General features: G+C 34.5%; 1 protein-coding gene across 1 annotated transcript in view; it reads left to right on the plus strand.

Annotated features, from left to right (window-relative positions):
- Window positions 1–345: 345 nt before the first annotated feature.
- The window catches only part of LOC148950308 (leucine-rich repeat-containing protein 58), a 44236-nt gene continuing 18760 nt past the window's right edge, over window positions 346–25821 (plus strand). The window contains exons 1-4 of the mRNA XM_089091550.1: window positions 346–483; window positions 12003–12567; window positions 14997–15213; window positions 20051–20240. Of these exons, the coding sequence (XP_088947676.1) occupies window positions 12026–12567; window positions 14997–15213; window positions 20051–20240 (949 nt within the window). The 5' untranslated portion in view covers window positions 346–483; window positions 12003–12025. The remainder of the gene's footprint in view (window positions 484–12002; window positions 12568–14996; window positions 15214–20050; window positions 20241–25821) is intronic.

The raw sequence follows: 25821 nt of genomic DNA on the forward strand, positions 1-25821 counted from the left end.
AGTATGGATTATCATAAACTACGCGATCTTATAACTTTGGTTCAAGGCTACCCAAAATTCTATGATCCTGCGCACCCAGGCTATAAGAAAACGAAGAATAATGGTGTCATTTGGCTCTCTATTGCTCAACAGCTTTCAGAAGATGGTAAGAACATAGGTCACGCTGTTGCAATAATTTGAAATCTTTGCCTTAAAATGCAGCGTTATTTTAGCCATAGTTCGAACAGAAACGGACAGATTTCCGCAATGTGTAAACGAACCATAAATCCGCATGAATTTCCGCAATGTGTAAACCAACCATTAATGACTGACGCTGGTTCAGTCCCCGCACGGCATCTTGGCCGTAAGCTCTTTAGAACGGCACAATATTCAAAATGTGTATCTCGTTGAAAGTTTTACTGTTAAATAATCAGTTGTAGGAAAAGGGTCGCAAGGGCATCAGTGTCAAGACGAGACCAAAATCAACGACAGCAGTCTTAGAAGGTACTTTATTTGGTAAAATTCTACTTTTGACTATCTTAGAAAGGGGTTAGGTTAGGAAAATTAAACTTTCAGGGATGGGTCTACAGGCTAAAATATGTCCTGCGAAGATATTTTGAAGTAACTACCCCCACTACTTCTCCCTCTAGAGGGTCCTGACCTTTAAAAATCTAAGAGCTATAGAAGTGAAACCTTGCAAAATAGATCTTCTGCTTAAATGAAGTACAACAAAATTGTTTTCAGCTTCACAACTTTGCTAAATCCCAATTTATAATGTTTTAAAGATATACAAATACATTTCCTAAATTTTGAAATAAAGTATTGATAGGACTATGGCTTAAAATTCTGCTCAAATATCTGAAATTGCATTTTTAGAGCTAAAGCCAGAGAAAAAGAAACTGATAGGCTAGGCTAACTGAAAATTAAGGTAAAATGTTGGGTAAAATTCTACTTTGGCTGTCTTAGAAAGTGGTTAGGTTAGGAAAATGAAACTTTCTAGGATGGGTCAACGGGCTAAAGTATGTCCCAGGAAGGTAATTTGAAGTACCTAACTCCACTCCCTCTCCCTCTAGAGGGTCCTTAAATTTGCCTACAATACCTATTGAAATTTTGACAAAACAATATTTTACACTTATTTTCAGCAATCAGTTTCTTTTTTCTCTGGCTTTAGTTCTAAAATGCAATTCCTGTTATTTGGTAGAATTTTAAGCCATATAGATATTTTTTTTTCAAAATTTTGGAAATGTATTTGCATATCTTTAAAACCTTATAAATTGGGATTAAGCAAAGTTGTGAAGCTGAAAATAATTTTCTTGTACTTCATTTAAGCAGAAGATCTATTTTGCAAGGTTTCACTTGTATAGCACATATATTCTTAAAGGTCATCAAAGATCAGGACCCTCTAGAGGGAGAAGGAATGGAGGTATGTACTTCAAAATACCTTCCTGGGACATACTTTAGCTTGTATACCCATCCCTGAAAGTTTCATTTTCCTAACCTAACCCCTTTCCAAGATAGCCAAAAGTAGCTAAAGTAGAATTTTACCTATAATTTAGCTAGGATAAAAGTGAAAAAATCATTTGATGCTTTTTTATGCTCTTTTGTAATTTATATAAAATGGAGTACTTATGCATTATTTGGTACACAACACTATATACTGTATAGGGAAATGCTAAAGGAAAACATTCAAAGGAGGATTTGCAATAGGTAAATGGATTGCAAAGCATAGTTTGTCTTTGTGTTTACAATATTTAAACTATTGTTTTTGGTGTTTAGGGGAAAAAAAGGTACCTAGGTTAGGTTAGGATATTTTCATCCTATTTTATTTCATTAGCATGAACCTAACTTGACTTCTTTTGTGTGTACCATATAATGCACAAGTACCTAAAATACTGTTGGGGCCCCTTTAAGGGCTCAACATGCAATAAACCCCAGAAGCAATTATTGATTTATGAAAGAGCATAAAAAAAAGGCATCAAATGACATTTTCACTTTCATCATAGCTAAATTATATGACCCACTAAAAATTTACCTTTGCTGATTGAGAAAACTAGAAAAACAAAGTTTTTATTAAGGTTTATTATGGGGCTGATTATGGGGCAGAAATCAGATAGCCCTAGACTAGAAATAAGTAGTAGGCTTGTCATTAGGTGCTCCTTTCAATCCTCTTTCTAAGTATAACAATCACTGATGTTGCAATCTCACCCTCCCATCCCCTAATGAGGCCATGTATAGCCCTAAACTAGGCTATACACTAATATATTTTTAGTTTTCTTAGGCCTAGTTGTTTTGTTAGCTGAAAAATTAACACATCACTAGATACATTTTTGATAAAATTGCAACTGGGAAGTTCTTCTGAAGGAAACATGCCAATAAAATAAAACTGTTACTGTTAGATCCCTTATTTTATGCTTTTTCCTAATTTTATGGTCAAATTCATAACAATACCCCCCTCCCCCTCACACACACAAGAGTACCTGATATAGCTTTTGAATGTATAAAAATTTAAAGAAAATATTGAAACCCTTATCTTATATTATGCATCATCTTTGTATTAATTATATTTTTGTGTTTCCTTCCATTGTTCTCCACATTTTAAAATCATTTAAATATCCATAATTCTGTTTTAGTCACTCAGATGAACCTGGATTCTATTAAGTTGAGAATCTGGTTACCAATTATGTGATACATCACAAGATGAAAAAACAACAAAGAAATACATACTGTAAGGATATATACAGAACCATCAGGGGCTGCATTGGCAGAAAATCAACCATGATATTTAGAAAAAGCATCACATAAGGAATCTAAATATACTACTTTTATATTATTAGAATGTTTCCATCAGAAGAGCTGTTCAACTGTAATTTTAGTGCTCTTTTTATGATGTTCCCAAATATACCCTGCTAATCATTACTGTTGCAAATTCCATTTTGAGTCCTTGGTAAAAGTCTAGAAGAGCATCATCAGGGCCTCAAATTAAAAGAAAGGATACATAGATAAATGTTAGCATAAAGGTAGTCATTTTAAATCTTGTTGCCAGTCACTCATAACATCTGTCAATACCTAATTGTCCAGGGATTTTTTGTAAGGGAAAGAGTGGTTTTACACATTATTGGAGTTAAGATCTTTCAAGGATTTTTAACCTGTATAATTGAAGAGATGCAAGTAAGGAGATAGGGTCTAAGGTGTCTGCTCCCCTTTCACACTCTGCCCATCTTTATACACAGGGCTGTTCCTAGGGTTGGTGGTGCACAGGCAAAATTAATTATGGTCCCCCTCCCAACTCAAACATAAATAAAAAAATCCCCAGGGTGGCTTGCCCAAGTCCCTCCCCCTTGAATGGCCCTGTGTATACACATGGATACACAACTTTTTTCAGTATGATAGTTTTTACTGCACAAATTATGTGTTGACTGCTAATTACCCAACTATTTTTTTCATGACTTCTCTAATTACCCTGCTCCTAATACTATTATTCTGACCAGAACCATTCTCTAGTTGTCATATTCTTTACCAAATGTTTCTATCATGGCTGTTCCTAGCATGATCATATAGAAAGCAAAATTCCATTTTATGCTCATTAAGAAAATCAGGATAATAAACAAGTATGGCCAGCTTCAATTTTGTGAAATCATAGAGTTGGGTTTACAGGATTAATTTATTATAGAATAAGGATTTAATTTTTAAATATAAAAAATGACTTACTTTGGAGCAATAGCCTTTTCGACTCAATTGTGAAACAAATTTAAACAATGCCTCTTCTAATTCTGAAGCTAAAATAAAAAATAATTGAACAGTTTTTTTTTTCTATGAGACCCTTATTAAGAACATGTGCAAACCAGAAAAATTTCAACCTCACTGCAATCTGTATGTCCTAAACATCAGTAAATGGAATTGAAGTTTGTTTAAAAAGGCACTTAAATATAAACTCATTCACTAGCCAAGATCAAGGATATATCAAACAGTTTGTGATAAAAACTGTAAGAAGTCAGCAACCTGGCTCAATAGTAACCAAAACTCTAAAAAACAGAATTTTGATACCAATAGATACATCAAAAGAATCGGATTTTTATGCTGATTTTAAATATTAAGTTTTATGAAGTTTAGTCTTACCCACAGTTTATATAATTATCCAGTAAGTTTATCGCAGATCATTTCTGGTCTTCATTCTCGGTACGAACAAAAAGCTCCTCCCACCTCTTTCTGCATTAGCGGGTTAGTCTGTTTCCGATTGTTTCCAACAAAGTGCATTATTCGTAATAGCAGGTTTCCATTTGTTTCTGATTAGATCACAGTCTGACTTGTCTACCCGTGAAAAGATCTGATTCCGCTTATCAGGGCTGTATCCAGGTTTTTTGTTCAGGGGTGTTTTACTAATTTTTGACTTTTTTTTTGGGGGGGGGTTTACATAATACGGCCTTGCCGCTTATGTTTCTATCTGCGAAAACGTTCTCTGGAGCACTCGCACCTTGGTCCGGGTTTTATAATGGGTGAGATAGGAAAAGATCATACTGGATAATTATATAAACTGTGGTCTTACCCATCAAAAGTTTTAAGCCTGAGAAAATGTGCCTTATTTAAAAAAAAATGGGGAAACACCCCCTGAAAGTCATATAATCTTAATGAAAATCACACCATCAGATTCAGCATATTAGAGATACCCTATTCAAGCTCCTATCTGCAAAAATGTAGAATTTTGTATTTTTTGCCAGAAGAAAGATCATGTATATGTGTTCATTTATTTTTCTTTTTCCTAGGGGTGATTGTATTGATCCAGTGGTCCTAGAATGTTGTGAGAGAGCCCATTAAATGGAAATTAAATTTTCTAGTGCCCTTTTTAAGTGACCAAAAAATTGGAGGGCAACTAGGTCCCCTCCCAAGCTTATTATTTTCTCAAAGTCACTGGAACAAAATTTTGAGATACCCATTTTGTTCAGCATAGTAAAAAAATCTAATAACTATGTCTTTGAGGACAACTTAATCCCCCACAGGCTGCAAGTTATGAACTTTGCCCATTGTTTACATATGGTATTGGTTATTGGGAAGTGTACATACATTTCAGGGGGGATTTTTTTCTGGTGGGTGGTGGGGGGAGGGGGTTACATGGGAGGATCTTTTCATGGGGGAAGAGAATTTTCATGAAGGGGGCACTGGATTTTTTAACATTATTAAAAAAACAATCAGAAATTAAATAAAAAACAAGTTTTTTCAACTGAAAGTAAGGAGCAACATTAAAACTTAAAACAAACAGAAATTATTACATAAATGATGGGGTTCATCCCTTCCTCAATACCTTGCTCTTTACGCTAAAGTATTTTTAGTAATTTCAAAAGAGCTATTTATTCTAATTAAATGGCCTTTGTGATTCAGGGGTCATTCTTAAAGAATTGGAAACTTTTAAAAGAGGTCATTATTCTAATTAAATATCCTTTGTTATTAAGGAGTCATTCTTAAACAACTGGAACAAAAATCAAACTTAGGTTACTATAAGGTTATTATTAGTTAAAAAATAAGTAAAGTTATTACGCTAATCTCATATTAATTATTTGTGTACGGTGAGCCAAATTTAAAACCTGCATTAATTCGAAAACGTTTGGAGATATAAAAAAAGTTTTTTTTTTAACTGAAAGTAAGGAGCCACATTAAAACTTAAAACAAACATAAATTATTCTGTATATGAAAGGAGCTGTCCCCTCCTCAACGCCCTGCTCTTTACGCTAAAGTTTGGCTCTTTCTAACACCTCTACTTTTTAAAACAAGCTGCGTATATTTACTACAAATAAAAACGTTTGTAAATAAAATTAAAAGTTCAAGTGCCTTTTTTAAGTAACCAAACAAATGGAGTGCAACTAGGCCCCCTCCCCCATCCCTTTTTCTCATAATCGTCTGATCAAAATTTTGAGAAAGCCATTTAGCCACAAAAAAGTAAAATTAATATGCAAATTTTGTTTAATTATTCATCTATGGTGAGCCAAAATCAAAACCTGCATTAAATTCAAAAACGTTCAGAAATTAAATATAAAAAAAACAAGTTTTTTTAATCGAAAGTAAGGAGCGACATTAAACCTTAAAACAAAATGAAATTATTCCGTATATGAAAGGGGCTGTCGCCTCCTCAACACCCCGCTCTTTACGCTGAAGTTTTTTATTGTTTTAAAATGTAGAGTTGTGAGAAAGAGTCAAACTTTCATAAAAGCTTTCATAAAAGTCCCCTCCTCAACGCCTTGCTCTTTACGCTTAGGCCTAAGTTTTTTATTGTTTTAAAATGTAGAGTTGTGAGAAAGAGTCAAACTTAAGCGTAAAGAGCAAGGCGTTGAGGAGGGGACAACCCCTTTCATATATGGAATAATTTCTGTTCGTTTCAAGTTTTAATGTTGCTCCCTACTTTGAGTTAAAAAAACTTGTTTTTTCTTATTTAATAAAAAACTTGAAACCATCAAGCACAAAAACCTAAGTCTTTTTATTTTTGTACCTATCTTTTACTTGTATTTTGTAATGGATTAGAAATGAATTCCTGATGAAAATTACACCATAAACTTCAGTATACCAGAAAACCCCTTTACAGAGTTTTTAAGACCTTGTTTATAGAAATTAAATTTGCGTTTTTTTTTTCAGAATAATGTGTAATGAGCCGCGTTTATACATTTGTTTGTTTCCCCCCCAAGAGGTGATAATATCAAGTCAATAGTTCTAGAAAATCATCAGAAAAATCTATGAGGCTTGATAAATTGGTTGCCTTGCAACTCAACCCTGTTGAACTCGAGCCTTATTCATCTCAACTCTCTGCATCCAAACTTCCATACAAATAAACTCCATTCAAATCAACCTCTTACAATCCAACCGCATTCAACTCAAACCTATGAACTTAGCCTCATCCATCTGATCCTTCATTCAAAACAACATCCATTTAGCTCAACTCCCATGAAACTAAGCCCCATGTATCTCACTGCCATTAATCTCAGCCCCTGGAAATCATTATCTATAACTCAATTCAACTCTTCCTGATACACAACTCCAATTCAAATCTAACTTCCTTAACTCAACAATAGAACTGAAAAAGGTAACTCAGCCTATTTGATCAGAAGTTTGACCCAAATGAAATGATTTTGTTCATTGGTCAATTCTGGTTTTCTGGCCTTGTTTTATCCAAGACAGGTACAGAGGAATGTTTTAACTAATATGTTTATATGATCATGAATAAGAAAACTATATTTGATGAAATGAAGCCACTTTTTGTCATTAATTTAAAAAAGGCCTATTTGTATATCATAGGCCATATACAAAACTTTGCTGACATTGTTGGTTTGCATTATTTTTTAATATATATTTCTTATCAACAGTTGTTTTACAATGCAAAAAAAAGAAATAGTAACATTTTGCTTATGGCCTTGGGCTATTTCCAGCCATTAGGGAATTGGGAAAGCAACTGTTATGAATGGGAAGAGTGTTGTATTTCTATCTATCAGGTAGCAAATTAATCAGAACTTTGATAAATGTACCAGCGAATGGCTAATCTAATCAGTGCTCTTATCAGCTTTTATTCAGGACTGGTTCCAACTTATTCAAAGGCCGGTCATTGTTGGCTGGAGTGTATACCCATCCCCCCAACTGATGCCACTGGATTGAGTTGCATGGGATTAGATTGGATTCGGTTGGAGTTGAAAAGGATTGAGTTGAATAGAGTTGATTTGAGTGGAGAATAAGCTGCATGAGTTGAATCAAATGGGGGTCGAATTAAGCGGGATTTGAGTTAAATGGGGTTGAGTTGCAAGGGGGTTGAGATGGATGGTATGAAGTTGACGGGGGTTTGAATTGTACAGGGTTGAATTAAATTGGGGTTGAGTACCATATATACTGATAAAATTATGTTTCTAAATATCCATGAGTCTTGGGATGAACACAAAAGGTGTCTGTTTTTTAGGGATGAGCAAGGAGTAAATTAGTCCCTAATCTCCCGTCATTCATGGGAATATTTTTTGATTCAGCCTATATATATATATATATATATATATATATATATATATATATATATATATATATATATATATATATATATATATATATATATATATATATATATATATATATATATATATATATATATATATATATATATATATATATATATATATATACAGGAAGGTGGCCCATGCTGGGCATAGGTGCATAGTGAGTCATTGAGCTTAACTGCCATCTATTCAGGTGGAAACAAGTTGCCTGATCCATGTGATGTTGCTTACAATTCGGTTTACTTCGTTATCCTTCTTTGAAGATAATTTACAAGCTTGGTTTTTGCTAACTATTTTTAAAGTTTTTGCTATGCCCTAGAAAAATATTTTGTGCCCATAATTTTTCATTTATCTCTATTTCGATTGATCCAAGAAGAGCTTTAATTGACTTCTTAGAATCCTTGATGATCAGACATTGTAAGTAGCTCCATCGTTTCCTTTTGTAATCAGCAAATCTCATCAGATTTTGGTTTTAGTGGCTAGAGAGCGGGTGGTGAATACTGCGCCAGTGAAAGGTGGTACATAGTGAGCTACTAGCTCACTAAGTACCATAGCATTATTTACCCTCTAAAATTTATTCTTGCCTTCTGTACCTAACAAATTGCTCAGCAAAAGATTAAGAAAACAAGAAAAAACAAACAAAAGTACTCCCGCAAAAATTACCCACGTCTATAAAGAACTTAGACTTTTAAGCCTGTCCCAGTCCCTATCATCAGCCGTTCTCAAAATAAGGCAGATATGATCATTTGATGACCTGGACATCCTGATAACCCGTGACAAATGTCATAAAATAGTCTGCAAAGTTACTTCAGCCGAACGAGGACCTCTAATGATAGGAACAGTTGCTTTGAGTGGAAATTTCTTACTGCCTTATCTTGTCTTTCCAAGAAAGAACTTCCATCCCCACATGCGAAATGGGAGTCCAAATGGGTCAGCTGCTGGAGCAAACCCGTCTGGATGGATATCAAACCGTCTGGATGGATATCAAACCCGTCTGGATGGAAGGATTCGACCCCGATTAGCGTGCTCCTAGGTGATACTGTGGTGAGCTCAAAGCCATCTCTCACTTACCTTGGACTGCCGATCGCTTCAGATCTGCGGTCTACTCGTGAAGCACTGGTTGAGCATTTTTCAGAAAAGGCACGCAAAGCATACGGACTACTTCTACCCTGCAAACGTATGTATAACCGCCGTATACTCGGAAGGCTTTATTCCGTGTTCGTTATCCCGCATGTTCTGTCACTCTCGCCATTTTGGTCTCTTTTCACCGAATCAGATAAGCGTTCAGTCCGTCAGGTTTACTATAAGTATGCAAAATATCTGTTAAGTGTTACGCCATGGAAGAGAAATTCAAGAGTTTCGAAAAATTACAGCGTTGCGGACCCGACTACTGCAGCTACTGAGCGAATCGTCCGATTTCGGTGTTCGCTCAATCCTGATCATGATATGTACCAAGCTATCGTAGGCTAGTTTGATTACGAGTTTAGTATGCTGTATATAGATTGTTATTGAAGTCTTGTTGTTTCTCTTATTGCGTTTTCTTTTTCTCTTTTTTTTCTTTTTTTCATTACTCCGTTGTGTAACCTTGTGTTATTTATGATGGGAAATAAAAACCATTCATTCATTCAAAAAAGCTACTGATTCTCGATAATAATGAATCACATGCTCCAGTAAGCGCTATGAACATAGCAAAGGAAAATGGCATTGTCCTTCTTATCATTCCTCCTCATAGAAGCCGTAGGGTACAACCACTAGACTTCAGTGTTTTTTCCCATTCAAAGCTCACTACAACAGAGTGATGGATCGTTGGATGCTAAGCACTCCGGGAAAACGAATACCATCTACAATATAGCAGGATTGGTTGGTTTGTCCTCCCCATGTGCATTCACCCCTTCCAATATCCAGAGTTGATTTGCCAATTCTGGTATTTGGCATTTCAACCCTGACGTCTTTACTAAGGAAGATTTTTGTCCTTGTATGTAAATGACAGACCAAGCATGTCGTTTAATCATATGGCTAACGAAAATGACAAAGACGAACCTCAAGAACGAAAATGTCAAAGACGCATACTTGGGCAGCCTAAAAATGGGTATTACAGGCTTTACTGGTAGTGAACAACCTTCTTTTCCATTATCACTCCAGTACAAGTCAGAACTTTTGCAAAAGTTGTTCCTAGAAAACAATCTACGAGGGAAAGGAAGTCTGGCTCAACCAAAGTATCAATTGATACTTCATAAAAAAACAAATTGAAGCTGAAGAGAACGATAAAAAGGGGGAAAGAAGCAAAGTTGCAAGGCCAAAAGTAGTCCAGCAAGTAGTGGTGAAAAAATATTGCAATATGATCTGCAGTGATCAAAGTTTTTCAATGAATGAATTTCAATTAATCTCTTCACCTAGGACAGGAATAAAGTGAGGACAATTCTAAAATCTTAAAAAAGAAAACCAAAAGTTTGAAGCTTAGGAGATATTGTTGTTAGAAATCGGGCTTGCTTTAATAATCAAATACCTTTGAAAAGACTTTAATATGAAAAAACAGCAAATTGTTTGCGGACTTGCTTTAATTACAAAAATCTTTGAAAAGACACAGTATGAACAAACAGCAAATTGTCTCAAATTGTCTGCAGACTTGCTTTAATTACAAAAATCTTTGAAAAGACACAGTATGAAAAGGCAGCAAATTGTCTCAAACTGTCTCCGGTTAGAAGACAAGCAACAATGAGAATCCATATTTAGAAGTCTGCTGCATAACGAGTACCAGGGCCCGGTATAATATATATATGTATATATATATATATATATATATATATATATATATATATATATATATATATATATATATATATATATATATATATATATATATATATATATATATACTATCTTTATAAGTGAGTAATAATCAAGGAGGCACACTTGTGCCTCTTTAAAGAGGCGACCCACCACTATGTTAAGCAATTTCCGGTCCTAGCGGCCGCAGAGAGATGGTGGTGATCGCATTTTGTAGCCTAAACTCAAACTAAGAAACATACAAAAGTTCACCCCCCTCCGACTTTATCTTCATGGGGGAAAGTGGGCTAGAAGTTTCGACCCTCCCACCACAGCCCCCCTTTAAGGTTGTCCAATCGGGCAGAAATTTAGAGGATAGGCTTTCCTGGGGCCTGGGAGCTTATCCTCAAAATTTCAGCTCAATCCGATCACTCCTTCCCTGTTTTCCAAAAACTAAATATAGCCACTTAATGTATATCAAGTTATTTTTTTTATTAGCCACGCCTACAGGCCACAGTTGGCAACGGATCCGGGTGAATGAGGACTCATTCGAAGCGGAATTCGACCTGTTAGGGCCTTTTGATATTTTCAGACCAAAAAAATTATCCCCCGAATTTACATTTACAAAAAACCTCGTTTTCCCCTAAGAGCCCATGTTAATTTTTGAAATTCCTAAAAGCATAGTATTTCATTATTAAATTAGATCAAAATAACCTGAAAAGACCGACTGCAAGCTTCCAAAAATTCCAGCTTCCTCCTGTGGGAAAAATAGTATAAAGCATGCAAAAAAACTGTGTTTTTCTAAGATTTTTTTTTTGGTTCGTTCAGAATTATGGAGCTTTAAGAGCAGTACCACGTTTTTTGTCAGTGTTTCTGGGTTCAACAGGGACCTAAAGAAGCAAAGTGGATCGATTAAATTTGGCAATGCTTTTCATCCGCAAAACAATAATTTTGACTTAATCAAAGCCAAAATGTCGTCAATCAAAGATTTGAGAACTATTGAAAGGGTATGTTGTTTATTTAGCCTTTCAGTCTCAGAAGAAATACTGGCGTGCAGTATACCAGTCATCCCTAAGAATATAGCTCATAAAAATAAATCGTTACTGTAGACTGTTTATCAAATTAAACTAATGGATGTAGAGTATGGGTATATTTGGAAATTATCTACAGGGGGTACCAGGGAGTATTTGTTTGCAGCTATGAAGTTAATTCTTTGTTTGATTTACTTCTCTTTTATCTTTGCAGGAAAGTCAGTTAGTCCCATTCTGATGGCCTCTATATATTCATCCGACAGTAGTGATACTCAGGAACCAAAGACACCAAACCGTAGTCTTGATTTGTCGTATCTTCGTCTAGATAATCTTGCTATGGGGAGAACAATGGAACAAATAGCCTTAGTTCCTAATGAATCTCCTGAGCCATCTGAATGTCAAACTCAGCTAGTATCAGAGAAAACAGGATTATATGAAACACTCCTACTGCTCCACAATGATTTAGTTACAATGCCAGTAGAAGTCTTGTACTTCCATAATTTGAGACTTCTTGATCTAAGCTCAAATTGCTTAACTTTCTTACCGGGTGTGATCATCGAGTTGAAGCATCTTACCTCTTTGATAATCAAGAATAATTGTTTGGATGAGAATGGCCTACCCAAAAACTTTGGTCAGCTTAGGCTAAGAGAACTCAACTTGAGTGGAAATCATTTCGCCAGGTTTCCAGAACAGGTCTATGATATGACTACTTTGAAGTATTTGTATATTGGAGGAGGCAGTATAACTGGATTTTCTGGAAGAATTGCCAAACTGCAAAGGTTTTACATATTCTTTATATATAATTAATATATTTTTTCAGCAATAATGAAGAAAGACTTTCATTAGGATGCTTTATATAAAACAGTTGATTTGTCATGCTCACTAGTCAGTACAAAATCATTTACCTTTAATCTTTGTTACAAATTGTGCTCCAGATATTGAAATTAAATTTAGCTGTACTTAAATGTATTGCTGACGACTACCAGAATCTTTTCAAGATTAAAGTAGCCTACTTTTATTTTAGGCATTGCATAATGTATGTACTAGTTCCTGGCGACTAAAAACTTTGTTTTGATGTTAAATAGATTGTTTGACTCACAGTCTATTGATATTTAAAAACAGAATACCATTGTAATATGCACTCATTGAAAACTTATAGAATTAAGATTTCTACATAAGAAAAAATGCCATCCCATTTTTAAGCGTCCTGAAGTAGATGTTTTCGCTGGACAGGCAAACACTAAAAGCTCCAAAAAAAAAACTGAAGGTTCTATATAGGTAACCAATGATTTAAAAAAAAAAGGTAAAGATGGTAGATGTAGTAAAGATGTTAAAAGCAGAAAAGCCGAGGCCGGGGGTGTTTTTTCGCAATTAAAAAAGTTTAGAAGAACAGGAAGGCATGTCTATGAACCATGGTTATAATATTGGAAGCTACAGTGGTCAAGTATGGCTGTGAAACGTGGACGCTTCGAAAGACAAAGCAGTATTTATTAGATGTTTTCCAGGGGAATTGTCTACGGATTGTTTTGGAACCCGTCTGACTGACCGTATTTCAAACAATGTTCTGTACGATTTTTTTTCCATCCCACTTTCTTGACATATAATGAGAGAAAGGTCGACATGGCTAGGACACGTCTCGTGGATGAAGGATGACAGATTGTAAAGGATTTTCCTTTTCCGCCATCCTTCTAGGGCCAAGCGGAAAGCAGATCGTCCACGCATTTTGTGGGAAGATGTCGTAAGGAAAGGTTTAAAAGAAATTGGAAGATTTTGGAAGGGTGAAGAGGGAAGCTTTGAATGGATTAGGATGGAGGAGAAGTGTGCGCAGCTATTTTGGCCTTGGGCGGATTAGTGCTGCAGTGAGCTGTTAGTAGTAATTGCAGTAAAATTGTAAGCAAGGAAAAGGGCATGACATAGCCTACTTACATAGTTCTTCCTTGGCCATATCTGGCGCATAGTACGTTAAAAAAAACTTGCAGACAAATAGCATGACAGCTGTGGCGTGGACATCTTCCCACTGTGATGTGAGTGACTAATGTGCTCATCGGAGATCATGGTAGTATGTGCGACTAAGATTATATTTTGGCCTCCCTCTCTGTTAACGCCTACATGGCTGTCATTGCTCTTGTTCAAGATAAGTCCATTTTTGACAGCTTTGACATCTGGAAGATAGAATTGTCCTACTGATTAAAGACCTAAATTTAGATGGAAACATCTAAAAAAAAGACAAAGCAAAAATATAAACATTCGCAATGACAACACCTTGTGGTGGTAACCGTAATTAAAATGCCGTTTTGTATTTTTACTAATTTTTTATTATTATTTGCTGTGAAACTGAGATCCATAGCCCATTCCCTTTGGTTGAGCTTGCTTGATCGACTGGTCTAAAATATTTCAGTATAAACAATTTAGCCATCAAGGTATTTAGCCCTCAAGAACTTTTAGCGTTTGCCCTAATGTGTCTGCTTCGCCTTAGAAACATAAAAAAGCCTGTTTATGAAAATAATTGATTGTCACTGATAGCCTGCTATTACACTCTTAAAAAATGTAGTGTTCTGGCACCTAAGATCGACACACTGGCGAACACTTTTTCATCACACCCTATTCAGAGCTTCTACTTTAACCACCTTGCCTTTTTTTTGTAATCTCCTCCCAGTAAACCAATGAATAGACCAAACCTGTTCTTATTTTTCTTATCTTGTGTAAAGTTGAAGGTGTAACATGAATCCTTTTGGTTAAATCAGCAGAGTAGGTTCTATTCTATAAACGAAGTGATTGAAAGATGACTCTTATCCTTGGACCTAGATTCTCAAATCCCTAAAACTTCCGTTTTTTATTGATAAATAAGTGCTAGTCTTTGTTATATCATGAGAAGAGTATCAGATCTGAGCAAGGGCTTAATTCAGTCCCTTAATACTAGTAAACAAGGCTAAGAAAAATAGATATTGACAATAAATAATAACTTCTGAGGTTTATAAGAAAAGAAAAAAGGTAAGCGAAAAGCAAAAATTCAGAATCATGCTCAATTATCAAATAAATTTACGTAGGTATAATTCTTATGATATAAATTTACGTAGCTGTGCCAAAATTACCATAACTAAAAGAATTGTCAATAATTTGAAGGCTAATTTCATATTTTTCTTCGTAAACTTGTTGAAGTTTGAAAAAGTTCATATTTTCCCGAGTTTGATGTTTATTCTTTCCACAGACTTCAGATTCTTTACCTGGGTGGTAATCAACTCCAGGAAATACCAGCTCAAGTGGGTCTTTTGTCTCACCTGCAGGTACTAAACCTGAGTGAAAATCATCTAGAAAGTCTACCAACATCTATTGCAGCATTGAAGCAACTCAAATCTTTACTCCTACACAAAAACAGGTTGACAACATTACCTCAAGAAATTGCCAAGCTTGGTGGTCTGATGGAGGTATGGTTTCTTCTTTTTTCTTTTAACATCCTTTTATTTAGTGTACAGCAATTGGATACATCCAAGTTGGTGGTAAGTATAATAAAAATGATTATGGATGTGCAAGGCCGTATCCTGGGGGGGGGGGTTTACCCGGTTTGAACCCCCCCCCCAAAAAAAAAATTTTTGACCGAGTCGAAAATAAGTTGACAATTAGTAAAACCTAGGTAAAAATCAGTAAAATTAGTCAAAAACTGAGTCAAAAATTAGTACCCCCCTCCTCCCAAAAAAAAGTCAAAAATTAGTAACCCCCCCCCCCCCTGAACAAAAATCCTGGATACGGCCCTGTGGATGTGTAGATCTTTAAAACTAGGCATTTGCATTTGTTTAAAACATGGAACCTTCCTAAAATAAGCACTTGGTGGAAGCGGGGGGGGGGGGTCGCTTACCTTTATGTCTCTTCACTTTTCCCTTAATCTAATGCGCAAAGAGAATAAAAAAGTTAAAAATCACAATAATGGCACAAGCACACAGTTTGAAGTATTAAATTTGTTTATTTCACAAATTAATTGTCATGAAGCAAAATAGCCTTTTTAAATTAATAAATTGCGATTTTTTGGCTGTGCTAAGGTTTTTTTTTGCAGTGCGATAGTCTTCTGTGTGTGTCTGTGGGGGAGGGGTATTTCAGAATCCGGTGTACTGTCTTTCTTTCTTGTGGGTACGGTACTCCTGTAAGTGTATAATTCTGCACTTTATGCTCATGTATTTTAAGTGGGTCAGTGGAGGGATGGAATAAGTTTGTTCGTTGACAGATTCACTGGCAAAATCATAACAATTATCAAATTGTTCGTAGTAATGAACGGTAACTACAAGGGCAATCATTGTCAATGGTGATCGAAATTGTCAAAGACAGGAGTTTGAAAAGAAAGAACATATAAAATCAAGCCACTTTTTGTACTGACTCCGAATATAAAATATACTAAGCTTGAAGTCAGCTTTCAAACTTGGTTAGCATATCAAAATTTGCTTACTTTTAGAAAAAGGAGGAAAGGCACCCCAAAAGGAGTGCTATCTTGATGTTGAAAATTACAATATTAATTTCAAAATGTCAGACCTCAGCCTTCGTATGTATAAAAGTACATTTTTTTTAATGATACGGCCACATTTATCTAGAAGGGGATGTGGATATTTTTTAGATTATATGGATGGTTATGTGTCTTCTGCATCTAGCTCAGTCGTGAATACTTATAATGTGTTTGGTTAATTTGGTGGGGGAGGGAGAAAGTAAGGATGGCTGGTAGTGAGTGAGTAAGTAGGGTTTAAAAGGTGACGTTTATTCGCACAAGTTTCTAAATTTTTGGTCTGTTGTTAATTTGTTTATTTAATAAACCCCTTTTGTATATATTAAAAAAAAATGTGAATTTCTATTTTCTGTTGTTTTTTTTCTCGCAGGATATCGTAACTTGTTTTTCCCAAAGAAAATCTGAAGCCCCCGCCTTTTTTTAAATTAACAGATTATACCCCGCCCTAACGAACTCTCGATTCGTTTTTGTCCTTGCTGCGCCACAAAACAGCAATTTTAGCCTGGATAGGGATAATATACTATTGATCATCAGTTACTATCAAAAAGTGTTGTATAGTACCTCTGTTTTTCTGATGGCAGACTTCAGTGGGGTAATAAAATCGTCTCTAAATATATCAGTCGTCTTTTTTTTATTTTATAACGCGTCCCCTGCAGAATATTAGCTTGAGGTAAACGATTTTTAAGTTTTTCATCTATAAAGCTTTTGTTCATGCCTTTTCAGCTATGAAATGTGTCCGAGGGACAGAAAACTAATTGGTGAAGGCATTAATATGATTTTGTCAGGTTATTATTTCTTAGTTTTTACAGGTCTCTATATTAGACGGGAAAAAGCCTATACATGATTGTTTTCAGGGTAGGGTAAATCAGATAGGGGGGTCTAATCACTTCGGTGGCTAATTCGACCGATTCATTAAGAGACAATAAAGATAGATTGTAGGGAAGTCTAACTCAAAAACGTAAATATGCAGGGAATGGGCTATGGAATGAGATGGCTAATGTGTGCAGTCCGTTTCAAATAACCGGTTTGTTTAGACAGTTATTCGTAAGGTTCATTTGCCTAAGTTAGTTCATTTTTTGATTTTTTTTGGTTTTTTTTTATTATTATTTAAAGTATTGAACACTCGCTAACTATTAGAAGAGGTCAGCGAGTTTTTCTGTATTAAGAGAGTGCCGAAGCCTCAAAAAGTGTACTTTTGTGTTCAAACTCTCCAAATCTCGGCGAAAGGTTCTTCAGATATATATGGAGGGGATAATATATCCCATAAACTCTCTTCTTTTGATGGGATATGTTTGGACTAAGCGTTCAATATGGTTGCCGACGAGGCGAGAGTTCCTTTTTCATTGTGGAATGATTCTAAGTGTCATACGGAACACTGCATTTATAGGACACCCAAAAGAGAGGGACCCCCCTTCCCTCAAGAGCAAGCTTTGTCAAAAGAACCCACAATCCCTTGAAGAATTGAAAAAATCAAAGCCTGGAAATTCAGTTTTGATATTTCAGGCTCTCTCTTCTCCAGAATTGTTAACAAATTAAAAAGAGACAGAAAAAGATTTTCGTATGAAATGAAGAGTGTCGTTAGAACTTGAAGTAAATAGGTATAACCATAAAATGAGCGTGGTTGCCATACCCTTGAAACCCTTAATGATTTCGCCAAGTTTCATTTGCGCTTTACTGAAAAGTTAGTATGGTTTAAAAAATAGAGCCTGTTGAAAATTGATAATGTTTTATTTATCTATGGTCTATCAAAAATTTAGACTAAAAATTCTCCCGTTTCAAATCTTCGGAAAACCCTATTTTTATACCAAGTTAAACAGTCAAATAAGTATCTTCGTTAACAAAAAACAAGAAACAGATTTCCAATTCAGATTCCGAGCTAGTCACTTTACAGATTATGCTTGCGCAACTTTCTTAAATTTCATTCATTCGGCAACAGATTCTGGTCTTATAATCGCAAGTTTATTTTTGGATGTTCATAAGGCTTTTTATTCTTTGATCCATCAGATTCTTCTTTGGAAACTGTCGCATATTGGTATTAGGCCAAACACCTTCTCCTAGTTCTAATCATATCAATACTGCGGTCACTTTCTGCCAGGCATAATAAGAACGGCGACTGGTTATGGACAACAACTGCACCTCAAAACCGCTCCTAAGACTACAGTCTATCTACATTCTTTCTCAAAGTTAGTATGATTTAGTCTACTAACTAAATCATACTAAGATAGTATGATAGTATGAATAGTATTCAGAAGATAAAAAAATCTTCGGAAAACCCAATTTTTATAGCAAGTTAAACAGTCAAATCTTCGTTCTTGTAATATTGTGATAAAGAGCAGAGATTTGTACCAAAGTGCGAGTTAAATTTGAGCATAAAAAGCAGGGGATATGAGGTTAGCTGCAGCCCTTCTCTTCTCTCATATTTGAGTCATTTTTGTTCATTTTAAGATTTAACGCTGATCGTTTCTTTGACGTTAAAAATTAGTAAATTATTTTAAATTAAAAGTAAAGACAAAAATAGAAGTCAGTTTTACGAAACGGAATTTAGGAATTGAATGCTTTGTTAAAACAGTAGAATAAATTAACAAGGAATAATTCCCTCTCTTTACTTTGCTTGTAAAATTGAGAAATTAATTTTAGATAGTGAAACCGGTGATATGTAATGGCTTCAGTGGGGGTAGGGAGTGCAATGCTCCCCTCCCCTTGATTTTGAAAAATGCATCTTATTTGTGTTTTCATTGAAAAATTGAAAAAACATGAAAAATCTAGCCATGCCCCTAGATATTGAAAAGCAAATTTTAACCCCCCCCCCCGTCCTAGGTTTTCATGAATTGACGCTAGTGGTGATATTTTACAAGAGGAAGGTTTTGTTTGAAAAAGTGTTCTGGAAACGTCCCCACTGTTGCCATAAAGCTTAAAATCTCTTTTGTTTTGCTCATAAAGGTTCACTGAAAGTATTTTGGGTTTCTCTAAGCTAGCAAGTCATAATTTGTGAAAGTGGTTTTCCGACATATAGTTGAAATTATTGCTCAATCTCTCCTTAGAATTTTTCTCTGAAATATTTTCAGTGGGGTGACTAGTAGTTCATTAGCATGTACTATTGTGTGGTCTACTGTGTACTACATATTTGTGCATTTATATGCACTGGAACTATTGGAGTGAATCATTGGGCGGTCGAAACGTATTAGAATAATAATGATTTAAAGGTGCTTATTAGGTTTTTAAAATTACATCACAGGATTTTCTATATAGTTTGAAATCATGCAGAATTTTGTTGTTTTGTTAACGTCATATTATATTGGTAAATTCGGCAACTTTTGAAATAGATCTGCCCATGGAGAGAAAATTCCTCTCAAAAGTTTAATACCTTCGCTGTTTTTGATTTGCCCAAAGTTTAAGATGTTTTAATAGAGATAAAGCTTAAGTAGTAAGCCAGTGTAGTTTCTAAATATTTAAGACTGTAGGAAGTACTATTCGGACTTTCAAAGTTGTCCCTCAAAGAAGGGGGGTGTTGGTTCTGTCTGCTGGTAAGTTAGAAACATTGTGGACAACCTGCAACTAATTTTGGGATTGTAAAGCAAATTACTCAACTGCCTAGAACCTAGTTATAGGGGTAATGGTATACTGGTAGAACTTAATTATATTGATACTGATCATAAAAAGTATCATTTTAGACTTTCAGATCTATTATACATGATATCATGAAAGAGCCTAGTCTTTAACATCTCTCCTCATGCGTCTATCAGGCTTCTTAACAATTCTAGTTATTTTATTTTTAGCTTAGTCTTCGAGATAATCCCTTAGTTGTCAGATTTGTTCGTGAAATGATCTACAGCCCTCCTTCGCTCATGGAGATAGCAGCTAGAATTGTCAAAGTAAAGAATATTCCTTTTAATATGGATGATATTCCCTCACATCTGAAAGATTATTTGCAAAGTGCACATCACTGTGTGAACCCAAAGTGTAAAGGCAAGTTTCCTTTTTATTTATTCTCACGCTATGAATTCTGCTACTGACCTTCCAAGGTAAAAATAATCAATGATTTACTGCGGACGTCAGTTTAAGGGTGTGCCATGACTTATTCTCTGTTGAATCTGTGCTGTTGTGTTATAAGCCTCTTCTGTTTACTGTTCAAATTTAATAGGGGGAAAGGGATCCTGCAAATCAGATGTTGTGGGATTATGAACCGCTTTGGGACAATTTAAGGACCAAAAATACGCGTTATACGGAAATTGGTGTTAAAATTGGACCTTTAAAAACACATGTATGGACAGGAAAACTGGCAAGTTTTGGTTTAAACAATACTCGAGAAAATGGGAATCGCCATTGCCCTTGCATAAAAACATTACAACTTTCCTCTGAATTTTTAGTTGTCTTTTACAAGCTTTGATGAAGCCAATGAAACATATATATATGTATATATATATATATATATATATATATATATATATATATATATATATATATATATATATATATATATATATATATATATATATATATATATATATATATATATATATATATATATATGTGTGTGTGTGTATAGATAGACCCCGCCGCCGCGCCGATGAGGCAAGACCGGTGGCGGCGGGGCCAAAAAAGGCATCGGTGGCGCGCCACTCGCGCGATCAATTTTGACCGCAAACATTAATGTTTTCATCAGTCTTTCTCAAATCACAGCTTAAATTTTACTTTCTTTACACATTGACAGTAAACTTTCATAGGATACTCCACCTAGTAGCTACTGGTAGCAACCAAACTGTCATATTCTTGTAAAAGTTTCTTACCTGCCATCACACTCCCTTTTGTATTTTTTTTAAGCATTCATAAAATGTTCTGTGTGACCCATCTATTCTTTGAATTAAAGAAAATAATCGACTTCTTGGCATCCCTGCTTTCAATAAAAAATTCAAGATATTATCAATTAAATATTATATTTCCCTACCCCCCCCCCCCTCTGGATACCACCTTGATAGGATACCGTCTGTGCTGTAAATTAAAAATATAATAAATTTTTTGGCATCCCTGCTTTAAAAAATAAATAAATTTGAGATATGACGATAAAATGAAAGTTCGAAATATTAATAAAATCCTATTTAATAGACAGTGTGTAATATGCTTCATAAAAAATATCAGATATTTCGGCCACATATGTAATGACCGTCATCAGTAGTAAAACTGAACTAAAACAATTGAGAACAAAAGTTTATATACAAAGCAATATTCTTGAATAAGATTTTCTTTATTTCAAGAGTTTCACGAAAATTTTGCTTTAAACCCCGACACCTAGAAATCAAAGAGACATTCTCGAACAAAATAAAATGGTCTGGAAAATTGAAATTATGTTCTGAAAGAGGTTAAGTAAAATCTTCAGAATTAGAATCTTGCTTTAAAGCCGAAGAAATAGAATCTTTATGTTGTAATAATCTCATTTCCAAACTCTGGTTAGTACGTCCCACATATGAGCTTTCGCAAGTACATGGGATCTGATAAACCCCACTTTATTGCCGCAATGAAGTTAGATCCTTCCCAGAATTTAGAAAACTACCCAAAGTATTATTACTCTTTAAAGCTACCCTTAGACCATTGCTTTGTAAAATTCTTTTAAGTTTTTCACTTAGCCCGGGTACATATGTTAAAGAACAAAAAACATCCTTTTCCCGAGTTGTCTCCAAGACTTCTTTAGAAGTCTTTAGAAAGCTTTTTCTTCTTCTTGAAAAAGTCTGATTAATTTACCATTCTGGATACCTGTTGCTTATTAATTTCCTTAGAAAAGACAACTCCTCAACAAATTTTGGAGAGCAAATTCTTCTTTTGAAAAATCAAAATAGTCTGGATTTTAAAATTTACAGAAACCGACAAATAACAATAGATTTATGTCTTCTAGTTCCGGTCACGCTCACCAAGTAAAAATTGGTTTGATCATTTCTTTAACTGATCGGATCTTTAGTATATGCTCTCCAAAATTTGTTGAGGAGGAGTTGTCTTTTCTAAGGAAAATACTAATAAGCAACATGTATCCAGAATGGTTAATTAACCAGACTTTTTCAAAAAGAAGAAAAAGGTTTCTAGAGATTTCTAAGGAAGTCTTGGAGAAAACTCGGGAGAAGGATGTTTTTTGTTCCTTAACATATGTACCAGGGCTAAGTGAAAAACTTAAAAGAATTTTACAAAGCAATGATCTAAGGGTAGCTTTAAAGAGTAATAATACTTTGGGTAGTTTTCTAAATTCTGGGAAGGATCTAACTTCATTGGGGCAACAAAGTGGGGTTTATCAGATCCCATGTACTAGTGGAAGCTCATATGTGGGACGTACTAACCAGAGTTTGGAAATGAGATTATTACAACATAAAGATTCTTTTGCTTCAGCTCTAATGGAAGATTCGAAGTTTAAAGATTTTACTTCAGCCCTTTCAGAACATATTGTTAATTCCTCAGACCATTTTATTTTTTTGGATAATTTCCCTTTGATTTCAAGGGATCGAGGTTAAAAGCCAAATTTTCGTCAAACACTTGAAATAAAGAAAATCTTATTCAAGAGTATTGCTTTGAATCGGGATACAGGTGAATATGGGCTGAACTTTATCTATGATAATTTATTAAAATCTGACAGAGTAAACTTCAATTCACTCAATGTAGTTGATCTCTGTCCAAATGTTATATCATTGAACGCTAATGAACCGAATCCAAGAAGGTCAAGGAGGCTAGCTTCCGCCTTTGCTTAGAAAAGAATTAGAAATTTAAACAATATGTAGTTTTATTTGATTTAGTATATAAACTTTTGTTTTAAATTGTTTTAGTTTAGTTTTACTACTGATGGCGGTCATTGTATATGTGACCGAAATATCTAGTATTTTTTGTGAAATTTATTATACACTGTCTATTAAAAAGGATTTTATCCCTATTTTGAACTTTTATTTTATCGTCATGGAAAGGCTGTGTGGTCTCCAAAATAATCTACCTCATATTTATGGGGATGATTTGATCGAAATTGTTTATAAATATATAAACACTTAGAAAAAACATGCAAATGTTAACAACCAACGAGTTTTTCTTCTACGGTGTATGAAGCTGAGAATCGCGACATCATCTAGAAACTCCAATGGACATTTGAACCCTTTCAAGGAAGAAAAGTTTGAACGAAGCTTACATTTCAAAACTTTAAATCACATTCTTAAGGATAAAAGTTGAAAAGAGCTTTAATAGTGAGAGATAAACTTTCCCTGGAAAATCTTACATAAAAAAAGGTTAGTGTAAGGGACTTTTGTTTTATTCAACAAACAGGAAAAAAATCACTTCAATCATGACTTTCGCCTTTCCAGAGAAAGATTGCTAAAAAAGTTTTTGAAATTATCAACAAATAATGCGGTAATACCTTTGTCAATTCTTGGACCAGGTGTGGTTATTTTTTCATGAAGAACTGTAGCGATGCAAGAACAATCGGTGGTTAAAAGACGTCCGAAATTTTGTTTTAAACCAGATAAAGCCCCCGTGGAAGATATTATCTCTTCAACAGAAACATATTTGCATAAAAACGCAAACCTAACAAAAGATGTTAGCTTAGTAAGAACTTCTACCGTAAAACCCCTGTCTAATTTTGTATAGAAACTGGAATTTCCTATTACGACCATCAAAGATATTAGAAATCTTAACAGCTTGAAAAAGGATGGTCCAATTACCATTACAAGAGCAGATAAGAGTAATACTTTAGTTGTGATAAATACTGAGGACTACGGATAAAAATTAAAAAGTTTGCTATATTATGAAAAAATATACACGACGCCATCGTATAATCCGACAGACTCTTTTACGGATAGGTTTAATAGCGAAGTAAAGTGTTTAAGTGATGAAGGAAAAATTACGCTTCAGCTATATTACACAACACTGCTAAGCAGTTTCTTGTGCGCTAAATTATATGGACTTCCCAAAATTCATAAGCCTAACCTACCATTATGACCAATTGTGCCAAGTACAAGGTCACTAACAAGTGTTTCGAGCAAATGGTTAGTGTCAATCTGTAAACCACTTTTGTCTACACAAATATCATATATGATATTTATGTATATTCATGTTAATGTATTCATGTTAATGTGTGTTTGTAATTTGCTCTGTTGTAATTTTTCTATTTTCATATTTTTTGTGTGTATATGGCTCTTGGGCTTTTTGAAATACACGATCTATCTATCTATCTATATTAAGAATTCTTCGAATTTGGTTGAAAAACTGAAAAAAGTAGAAATTTCTTCGAGTTCTTTGCTTTCAATCTTCGACATTGCATCAATGTACACAAATACTGATGTAGAAGCAGCCGAAACTCTTCTAGAAGGAAAGCTGTTACGAAATTTGGATTTGATCAGTGGCAAAACAGATTTGGAAGTTTCTGTAATTATGTATTTAGTAAGGTGTTGCAATAAGTTCTCTTATTTTTTTTCAATTTAGAGGGGAGTATTTCGAACAAATAAATGGTTTACCTATGGGGGCCCCTTTATCCCCTTTATTAGCTAATATTTTTGTGGAGAATATTGAAACAATTGCGTTAGATTCATATTTGTTAAAACATATTTTCTGGGGCCGGTATATGGATGACATTATTTCAGTATTTGATTATGGGGAGGAGGAATTACAAGGACTTTTTGAGCATCTTAATTGTTTGGGGGGGGATTGAAATTTTACTTTTAAATTCAAAGAGAAAGGGAAAACTTTCTTTTCTTGATGTTATTATTTTGAAAAATCAAAATAGTCTGTATTTTAAAATTTATAGAAAACCGACAAATAACAATAGATTTTAGTCTTATAGTTCCGGTCACGCTCGCCAAGTAAAAATTGGTTTGATCATTTCTTTAACTGATCGGATCTTTAGAATTTGCTCTCCAAAATTTGTTGAGGAGGAGCTGTCTTTTCTAAGGAAAATACTAATAAGCAACATGTATCCAGAATGGTTAATTAACCAGACTTTTTCAAAAATAAGAAAGAGGTTTCTAGAGATTTCTAAGGAAGTCTTGGAGACAACTCGGGAGAAGGATGTTTTTTGTTCCTTACCAAATGTACCCGGGCTAAGTGAAAAAATTAAAAGAATTTTACAAAGCAATTGTCTAAGGGTAGCTTTAAAGAGTAATAATACTTTGGGTAGTTTTCTAAATTCTGGGAAGGATCTAACTTCATTGGGGCAATAAAGTGGGGTTTATCAGATCCCATGTACTTGCGGAAGCTCATATGTTGGACGTACTAACAAAAGTTTGGAAATGAGATTATTACCACATAAAAATTCTATTTCTTCGGCTTTAAAGCAAGATTCTAAGTCTGAAAAATTTAATTCAGCCCTTTCAGAACATATTTTTAATTTTCCAGACCATTTTATTTTGTTCGAGAATGTCTCTTTGATTTTCAGGGATCGGGGTTTAAAGCCAAATTTTCGTGAAACTCATGAAATAAAGAAAATATTATTCAATAATAATACTTTGAATCGGGATACAGGTTAATATGGACTGAACTTTATCTATGATAATTTATTAAAATCTGACAGAGTAAAGTTGAATTCACTCAATAT

This window comes from Artemia sp. Qi Xiang Cuo, chromosome 7, assembly GCF_049724085.1.
Source record: "Artemia sp. Qi Xiang Cuo chromosome 7, ASM4972408v1, whole genome shotgun sequence".
Lineage (NCBI taxonomy): Eukaryota > Metazoa > Arthropoda > Branchiopoda > Anostraca > Artemiidae > Artemia > Artemia sp. Qi Xiang Cuo.